The sequence below is a fragment of the Solanum tuberosum genome, unplaced genomic scaffold (assembly GCF_000226075.1).
Source record: "Solanum tuberosum cultivar DM 1-3 516 R44 unplaced genomic scaffold, SolTub_3.0 scf00689, whole genome shotgun sequence".
NCBI lineage: Eukaryota > Viridiplantae > Streptophyta > Magnoliopsida > Solanales > Solanaceae > Solanum > Solanum tuberosum.
The window spans coordinates 58,475-69,277 of NW_006239607.1; the positions used below are offsets into that span (position 1 = coordinate 58,475).

The following is a 10,803-nucleotide window of genomic DNA, read 5'->3' on the forward strand; positions in this document are numbered from 1 at the left end:
CCACATCATTCCGAATACACAATGGAGATGAATTACCTTCTACGACGTATCTGATCTCCATATATTTTTTTGATTCATCAACATTCAATTTTGCTGCAATTGCTGAATTAAGATTAACGAACGAAATATTTTCCCCAACCACTATGCCATCACTTCTGTATCGCTTGTATCTAACATCACTTTCCCATATTCCTGAATGCCTTAACAAGATCGAAATATTCATTACAAATCTTCACCAAAGAATGCACTGCAAATTTTTTTGAATCAGCCTTCAGGAGCTTTTAGCAAAATCGGAAGAGAGAATTTCAAAATTTGAAATTTTAGTTCAGTAATCGTTTTATGAATGACTGATTTGTAGATGAAAGAAACGTATGCGTGAATTATGGCAGTCAATTTTTATTTCTGTTTTAAATCCCTTATTTAACACACTAAACTGATAAAATCCCTTTTTTAACGCACTGAACTGATAATTACAACTTCTAAATTAAAGTATCCGCCCGCATATTAAAGTATCCGCAAGAAAATAAAATAAAGAGAATTTTGTAATTTATGAAAGAGTAGGGATAGAAAGTAATTTGTTTATTATACTATGTGCTTTGTATAATTTTTACTATTATTATTGTCTTTTGAACTTCTTTTTTCCCTTTAAATTGGATAAGATTTATTCCCTTTTCCCTTTAAAATAAAAAAGGGAAAATGGTGGGAGACAATAAAACGACGAACCTTTAGGATTTATGTGGCTACAGTTCTCCTAATTTCAGCAGCCAAATACATGCCTTCGAATTCAATTATGTACATTCTCAATTATTGAACAAAACACTATAAATTATATTTTGGTTATAAAATTAGAGTAAACAAGAAACAATACTAAAAGATGAGAGGTCTTGGATTTGAGTCTCTCTGAATATTGAGTTGCTTTTTTAAGGATCACTTTAAATACTTTTTGGTGCAAATTCGAATTTAGTCGAGCTACAGTGTAAATATCTGATACTGGATGGAGACAAAAAAAAAATAGAAAAAAATGAGTTTTTATTTTATTTTATTCAAGTGGGTACAATACAAACTCATATGTTTGTATTTATAGTACTGTTACATAAAGACATTGACATAAAGATAGTCATAAATATGATGTATTAACCAAGAATGTTGAAAAGGTTACGAAAGTGTGAGAGATTATTACAAAGATTATGAAGGTGGAGAAGTTAATTACATAATAATGGAAATTATCGTATACCTTAAAGTAATGGACATACATTAATATAATAATATAATTAACAAAATTTTGTTACTTTGGGGGTTCTCTCTTTTCTTGTACAGGTTGGCTCCGTCTATCAGAAGCTAGAAATTTTACGATATTCAAAATTTTATTGTATATCTCTAAATAATTTATTTTTTTATTTATATACACAATATTATTTTCTACAAGCACAAATCAAAATATAATTTTTCGACAAAAAATATTTCAATTATCACTCCTTGGACCAATATAGCTATGCCACTACCGTCGACCACAAAATAGCTTTTATTACTCGTGGTGTTATAATGTTATTCTATACGTTTGAAACAAAAAAAAATTATTATTATATATGCGTACATATCGCTTGCTTGATTTTTATTCTTTGTAAAAAGGTTACATAAATTATTTAGACTTCATTCAATAATAAAATAGTTGATCATTTCATGTACTTTTTCAGGGATATATGGGAAAGAAGTATTAATCTCAAATAGTTTTATATTATTGTTCAGAATGTAAATAGTTATTAATTACACCACCAAGAATAATGGTGATGGGTTGATTTCATTCTTTAAGCAGAGGTTACGGATTCTTGAGAATATAATTTTTTTTGATGAAAAATGATTTTCTTTTTGATAATTTTTATATGGTATGAATTTCGATCAGTTGAAGGAAGCAAAATGCATTACATTGATTCTGAACTAATTTTGTACTGTATATCTAACTGCGGGCCTAATTTTCATTACTTTAATTGGCTATAAAATTTTCACAATTCTTTTTTTTTCTCTATTAGGGTTTTTATACGAGAAACAGATCGAACGAATATATTTCATTTACCTTTTTCAGGGTGGATCCGACTTTGTGTTCATTACCTAATAATAAAATAATATGTATTTGATGTGATTTGCATGCATATGAGATGTTAGATACATAGGAGAGTGGCGAGCAAGATGGAGGGAGACGAGCGAGATTTGTTATGTATCTCAGATACATGTGAATCCACTTGGATACAATGTATTTAGAATACATTACACCTAATTTTGATCCCATGTATCCTGAGATATATATATCTGGACGCATCAAAATCTGATAAAATTTGTAATATTGCAAACTAAAGTATCAAGTAATTAGCTTCTAAGCTAATGAAATTTATGTAAGCTAACCTAAGAAATATGTAGTTAACACACACTATTAGGTACATTTTCACGGTAAAAATCTCCTTAAGTACTATTTGCAATTAAAATTTTAAAACAAATGAGAACTCGGAAATAGAATATCAAAAACAGGACGAAGTAATATTTTTTTTTTTTTATATATATATATATATAGTAAACCATACATGATATCGTGATTAGTAGTATTCCAAATAAATTTGGAAATCATGTAACTCCTAGTTACTTTGTAAATATGGATCACTAAATCACAAAATAGTACATTGCATACAATTGGACCATGAACATGTAGATATAGAGTTAAGGCCCAGTTTTTTAAGAAAACCTTGCAGAAAAGGGCCCTCAATTATAAGGATTAGTTTAGTAGCACCCTCCAAAGTATTAATGTCTTCCCAAGCTTTTGAAGTCTTTTAAACTTGAGAGTTAATTTGGGAATCTTCAAGATTTTTACCATCTTTACCCTCTCCATTTTCACTGTCCAAGGATGAAATATTAACTGGATAAACTTCGCAATTGACTTTTGGGGGCAGCTCTTGATCCACCTTTACCACGGTAGGTAATTCTTTTTCTGTTGCGACGTTGTTTGACTTAGAATTTCTGTATATTCCATATAATATCATTTGGAGCACTCCTAGTATCATTCCCGATATATTTGGTACCTGATTTTTTATTATGTGCCGGAAGAACAACAATTAGAAGAAAAACCAAACATTAGTCACATCATGAATTTATGGGCACAAATTATGTTAAGCCAATTTAACGTGTAATCCTATTAGGTTATCTAAATAATAATTATATGCATGTAATTGTTTATCCTAGATGACATTTAGTGTGTTTATGCGACATTTTTCATAGATTGAGAGTCAATTTGACTAATCTTTGTGTGAATTTGGATCAACTCAACATTTTAAAAATTAAACTTAGATTTTTTAAAGCAACACAAAAAGTACTAAGACAATTAAATATCAATCTTTCTCATTACAGTTCAATGAAAACATATATTTTAAAATGACGATTAAAGCTCAAATAGTTTGAATCTCAAAAAATAAAAAATGTCACATAAATTGTTATTAAGGGAGTATATATTTACCGCGACATAGAAGTCCTTCAAAAGTAAACCATACAAAAACCACATTACAGCACTAACTGTAAGAGCTAATGACAAGTTAAATGGCATGAATTCCACACTTTTGGTCCTTATTACACGTCCCTGCAATTTTACAAAAGAAAAAAAACAGAATTAAATGGCGTTTATAATTAGAGAACTGTCACGGGACTAAGTAACTAAGTTATCATAAATTAAAATTTAAAGAACGCCCTAAGCCCCTAACTATAAAAGCATCAAAAGAATCGTGACTTGAACTTTCACCTTATTAGTGAACGTTGGATTAACCTACCCTATTTTCCGTAAAACGAAAAAATAATATAAATATATATATATATATATTCAAAGTGAATTACCATAATGCTTAGAGGTGCAACAAATACACTGATAGAAAAAGCCATGCAAATCCATCCAATAACTTCAGCTCTTTTTGTTCCTTGGCATAAAATTTGTGTGAGGAAAAGAATCAATCCAAAGACACCAAAATTCAACAGTAGGACAAGTCCTAGTGTTTTCATCTGCAAGACAATTTCAAATTTCATAAATCACAAAATCGCGTTACAATAAAATAGGCACACACATATATATGGAATTTATATGTATACCCTTGCTTTTTTTGTAGCGTAAGTAAAATAAATCGCGACGTAAATGGTCTCAGCAATGCAGCCAAAAGAGTTGATGGTGATGAGAAGTGTAACATTGGTTTTAACCATTGCATAGTAAATCCAAAGCATTGCACTAAATAATCCAACAACATATGGTAATGAATGGAACCCTTCTGATGATTTCTTCTTAACGATCCTGTAAAATGTTGGCCTGCAAAATCATGATATGTTGAAAATAAAAAATTGTGTATAAATTAAAGTTTATATGTGTAATTATTTTTGGAGAAATAACTTACACTGGGGCAATAAACACCATGAAGGAAACTAAGTTACCTGCAACATTGTCACAAATGGAAAAGACATATTAATTACTTCTCCTATATATATTTCTCAAACAAAAAAAATTATTCTATTTTAATGCATGTAATTATAGTTTTATCTATTTTGAGGTGTTAATTTATTAGTAAGAATTAGTTTAGATATACTTCCTTGATCCAACTAGATTGTTATTTGTAAGAGCATATTAATAGAAACAAAATAGAACCAACTTGCTTGAAAAGAGTAATTCTATAGCTAAACAGTAAAATTGGTTGCTGATTCTATGCTACGAGTGAAGTTAATAACTAATAAACAAGGCATGCACATGAAAATATGATTGAAATTTTACCCAAAATGCCAAAGGTGAAGACCAAAGGATGAGTATGAGAGACACTAGTCATTTTTTATTTTCTTTCTTCTCTTCTCTAAGAAAGAATTAGAATTAAAATTAAGAGTAAAATGTAAAGGCTAATTAGTGTTTGTTGATGATAAACAAGGGTGATGGTCACATATTTATAGTACATGAAGAAGAGTTTATGCATAGAATTGTTACTTAAGCACGACAAAATGCTGACACTATATATTAGCCCCCACTAACTATAATTAAACTAGCTGGAAAACTCCTATCTCCTCCGCAACTCTAGCAAAACTAAATATTAAAAATTCGTTTAAGCACCGTCAATAAACAGTTTTCACACCATTAGACAGTAATAGTTAGGTAATAATAATATTTAAATTCTATATTTTAAGATAGATATTTTTGGGTGATAGTACATGCAAATTTAAACTCTTTTATCTCCTTCGCTTTTAGCTATTCAGTATTTCAAAAAAAATAAAAATCATTTTAATATATCAAAAAAAGATAATTACGTTTTTTTTAATTTCTCAAATCGTTTATCAAGACCTGAGACTTAAGTTCTACGCTTTGACCAGTAAACGATACTTCTTTTGTTTCTTTTATCTGTCACATTTTGCTTCACGAGAGTCAATTTAACTAATCTTCTAAAAGTAAAATTGAATTAGATTAATTCAATATTGCAAATTTAAAATTTAGATATTTAAAACTATATGAAATTTTTCTATTAATATGATAAAAGAATACATCTTAAAATATTGATCAAAATTCATACCATTTAACTTTTTAAAAAACAAAACGAACCACGACAAGTAACAGAGCAGGGGGGGGGGGGTTTGAAAATTGGGTCATTAATTAGGTAATTATAAATTAAAAAATAATGAAGATAATTGATAATTTAATAAAAAGTACAAAAAAATTATTATTACGGTTTAAATTTAATAATAAATAATAATATAAAACATCTTTTAAGATAACGATGCATGTAACTTAATTCGAAAAAGGAATGGGACATAGCATTTCGTGGCCGTCTATTTTTGGAGGACTGAACTTTTAGTCCATTGTACTTTTACCAGAAGCTAGTACTCCCTCCGTCCCTTTTTAGTTGTCCACTTTAGAAATGACACACAGATTAAGGCAACAATGATTAGCACAGTGAAGTTACAATTTTATCCTTATGACAACTTTTCACTTCAAAATTACAACCACTTATTTGAATTCAAGTGAAATAAATTGGAGGGAAACAACATACACTTTTACAATTTTCAAGAAGTGTAAATAAGGGTATAATAGGAAAAAATTTGTTGTCCTTTCTTGATTTGTCAAAATGGACAACTAAATAGGGACAACTAAAAAAGGAAATATGGACAAGTAAATAGGGACGGAGGGAGTACTTTTTAAAAAGAAAATTACAGTTACATAGGAGATCTGATAACGGAAAGAGAAAAAGAAGTGGAAATATTTACTCGATGTTTACGTTAAATCAATTTAAATTATTAAAATTAAGTAATTAATTAAATAAATAAAAATACACATTAACTTTTTATAATAAAATAATAGTTATGTATATTTTAATATATATATATCATGTATATATTTGATATGTTGATTTGACGTAAATATTTGATAGAAAATAAAGCCATAGATCTTGGTTGTTAGATAAAAGTATTTAATTAGACCTAGGAACTTTAAAAAAATTGGTGCTTTTAACCCAATATCTAAGCTAACTTAGTCAGCTTAACAGCCCTTTGATAGAAACTATGCTGGATGGCAGCACTTCATAACCTTGTGTTTCCAGGAACAAAATGACAAAAGCATCCCTTAATGTTGGGATTAATTAATTTATTAATTTATTAAGCAAATCCTTAAACATAATTCTAACTGTCACGTACTTGATGGTAGGGGTGTGCATTCGTTTTTTCGGTTTGGTTTTATACTATTCGGTTTGGATTTTTGGTTTTTGGTTTTGTAAAAGTGTAACCCAATCCGATCCAAAATAAATTTGGTTTTGTTTGATTTTCCTCTATTCGGTTCGGTTTTTTTCGGTTTGGTTATTCAGTTATGTCAATAATTAATAATATATATAACCAAAGTAATAATATTTAATCCCTTAAATATTCTTTCTAATATAAATCATTAGTAAAACTTAAAGCACAATACTTATAAGTATACCTATTATAGATGTAATTCAAACATAAAATATAAACGTAATCATCATGAAAGGCAATAACCAAAAAGGGATAAAAGTAGCTAACTCCAACTTAATTCTAAACCTAAACATTATATATATATATATAATTCGGTTTTTATTTTTTAAAATTCGAACCAAACCAAAAAACCAAACAAAGTAATTTATTAATTCAAAACCAATCCGAAAAAATAAAAAACAATCTAAATAAGAATTCGGCTTGATTTGATTTGATTTGATTATTCGGTTTAATCTGAATAGTGCACACCCCTACTTGATGGCAATATAATTTGTTCAATAAGCAAAATAATCATGTTAAGTATGGAAAATTAGCTAGTCAAAGAAATGAAATAAAATGTGTTAGCTATAGACGCCGCAAAAAAACCTGTCAAACAAATGGATCCAGTGTGTAACGAACGATCAAGTAATATATGGGTGGCTGATTAACGGACAAAATATTAGAATATTGTCTAATGTTCACAAAATTTTAGGCTATGATATAAAATTTTCAATTAACTTAAAAATATCCTTGAATTATAAATTGTTGTCTAAAAAGATCTTTAAGTTATAAAAAAAGAATAAGATCATTTACTAAATTCTCGTGATATATATTGTATTTGGTGTGAGTGTGACATAATTAAAATTCGCGTGATAGTTTAACCATTTTATTATTCATATCCAATATGGGCAGATTAGATATTTTATTTATTTTCAAGTGATTTACTTTATTTTAGTTAATATTGGCCTATTTATCACCCCTAAATCCTAATTGTATACTATCTTGTTACAAAATAAGTGATCATTTAACCTTCTAGATAATACCTTGGAAAGTGCCGATTATTTAGATGCATAACATTCTTTAACGTGTGATCACACATTTTGCTCATTTCTTTGACTAGCTAGTTTTCCATGGTTGACATGAATCCCTTTTTTTTTCTAAGTGAATTAATTATGTAATTCCATCAATTAAATACAACACAATAAAACACAATGTAATTTTATGAATGAGATCTGAAAAAAGTAGTAATTATGCAATCTTATTTTTAATTGTGTAAGATAAAAAAGTTGATATCGATTGATCCTCAACATTAATCCTCCTCTTTTATTCAAATAATGAGTTTGATACAGATAATATCAATGTGTTTCCTCCATTAGAACGCGACACAATTAATTCAACACAAAGTCTATTCCAATTTTGGATTAAAAGAAAAAAAAAAGAAACACATGCATAATAATTGCATATATACAGTACTAGTACTTATTTATTATTGACTGTCAAATTAAACGGACGGGTATTATACCATCTTTTTATTTTTTATTTTTTACTCCAATAATTCAGCACTTTACGCCTATTTCAGATTCTTGCATAATATGTCGTTAACTCCCCTTTCATATTTTTTTTTTATTTTTTGTTACTTTTTTTTTTCGAGACCCTTCAGGTGCTCAAACACATAGCAGTACTCTTTTTTTTTTCTCTTTTAAATTATATATATGAGTATTTATTTAACAGTACTTGAATGCCCCTATAACTTGCATCTTTCATTAGCAAAAAGCACTATACAAATACAATATTAATGTACCTACGATACAATATCTCTAACGGGTCATTTGGTAAAGTATATTAGAAATTAAAAAATAATGTATGTATTAATTTTGTGTATTATTAATATTTTATTTGGTACATTTTTTTAGCCTACATATTATTAGTTATGCACTTTATTGTGTATTGATATGTGTATTACTAATATGAGTCCGGAGCCAAAATGACAACTTTTTTCCTTCAAAAAACAAAAACGACATGTATTTTTTTCTTTTTGGTTAAAAAAATATTTGATGTACCGTTTTTGTTTTTTGAAGGAAAAAAATTACCCTTTTGACTTTGAATTCTTACTAATATCATGAATTTGCATGTATTAGTAATACAAAGGGTTTAATTTCAACATATGTATTAGATTGATTAATAACATAACTATCCCTCAAATTGATCTCAAGACATTTCCCATTTCCCAAAGCGAAAGAGTGTGAAGAGTATTTTACTAAAAAAACATATTTTCTAATAGAAGTTATGCAAAGTATTTTATGTTTAATACACGTAATCAAGCACTGCATAATAAATAATATTAGTATAATTAATACAAGTATTACTAAAATATTCTATTCAACATTATTTTTATACGTTCTATCAAACGACTCCTAAATATTTGACTATGTACTTAACATATTGTAGATATCAAAATTTTCTGGACTCTATGAGATGAATCCAATTTCAGCTAAGATTCTTGGAGACTACTTTACCTTAAACATTAGATAATATAATGCTTATATTATATATATATATATGTGGTAATATATTCTTTAAAAAAGTCATCTGAAATATTCCATAAACTCATGCAATATTTACAAAAAAATCAAGATATAATCGGACTCTTCTTCACAATCAAATACATTAGTAGATACACAACGAGATCCAAATAATTCTACATTCAAGAAATATGTAATTAACGTCCTTAAATCACGGAGAAAAATTCAGAGAGAAGAATCAAAGAAAAACATATTTATTCTCATATTATTTATTAATAAAATTATATTTTTTTATATTTTATTTATAGTTACAATTTATTTTCTATCACTCTAAAATCGATCGTGAATACCTATATATCTCCTCAAATTAAGTGTTCCAGACGAACTTATAAACTGTCATCAGCAAAAGGGTATTGCGCTTTATCTCTATATTGCTTTTTAAATGTCACCTGTCATTACCCAATTCATAAGTCACAGACTCTGTGTTTGTGGTTACATGTGGAACCACATGATCTCATCATTAAAACTCCTTGCATTTTAACACACTACTACGATAAAATAAAACATTAAAGATAGACAATTTTATTATGGAAATAACAAAAATTTCCATCTATTTATGAATTAGCGACAGATTATACTAAAATTTAATTAGATAGAAGTTATTTAGTAATGAATTAGATAAAGATTACTGATAAAATTCGTAGTTAATTTCATATTTTTTAAATAGTGACATATAGAAACTCAAGAAACAAACTCTATTTCTTCTATATTTTTGTATAAAATATTAGGAGTATTTAATTTGTTGCCATAAAAGGTACTTTTGCCAAACCTTTGAAGAAGTTAGGATTGATTTTTGAAATAGTACGTGTTATAGTTAGTTGTCGATTGCATGAAGAAGATAATATTCATTTTACGTGGTAATCTTTCTATCAATAGAATAAGATATCAAGATTTGTTTACCCTATTAAAATATGTTTCTAGCATTAGACAAACATAGTAAGGATTTCATTAGATGGCGGATTTAGGATTATTTTTTTTACGACTAAAACAATTTAAAGATATTTTTATATCCCCGTGATATATGTTAGTTCGTTTAGCTTCCTTTTCTTTTCAATTATTACTATAGAATTTTATTTTTGCACTCAACAATCGCCTTCTCAAACTAAGTTTTGCATATTTAATATCACCAAGATTCATGGGTTAATTTGAAGATTAATCACAATGTATCACACACATCATTTCGATTATTTATGAAATCAATGTCTACAAGTTTTTTTTTTGTGTGTGTGTGTCTCCAAATTACGAGCAAAGGTAACTTGGAGTCATTACTATGTCCTCGTGATCTCCGTCGTACTTGTCTCGATAAATCATTAATACTGATATTAGTTGTTACGCTAAAATAACTAGAAAAATACTTTTAACATAGTGAGATATTATCAATTTAAAACAAAATTTGTGTGATTTTTACAAAATATATTCTTATACCTAATATTTAACTTCCTTTTCTTTTCAGTTACCTATATGA

General features: G+C 27.8%; 1 protein-coding gene across 1 annotated transcript; it reads right to left on the bottom strand.

Annotated features, from left to right (window-relative positions):
• Positions 1–2,586: 2,586 nt before the first annotated feature.
• Positions 2,587–4,454, bottom strand: LOC102603614 (bidirectional sugar transporter SWEET14-like). Its single transcript, XM_015305129.1, has 5 exons — positions 4,413–4,454; positions 4,117–4,327; positions 3,868–4,029; positions 3,497–3,616; positions 2,587–3,065 (listed from the first exon to the last, which is right to left on the bottom strand). Exons 1-5 carry the CDS (start codon positions 4,430–4,432, stop codon positions 2,817–2,819), a joined length of 762 nt encoding a protein of 253 aa, XP_015160615.1. The 5' UTR covers positions 4,433–4,454; the 3' UTR covers positions 2,587–2,816.
• Between the last annotated feature and the right edge of the window lie 6,349 nt (positions 4,455–10,803).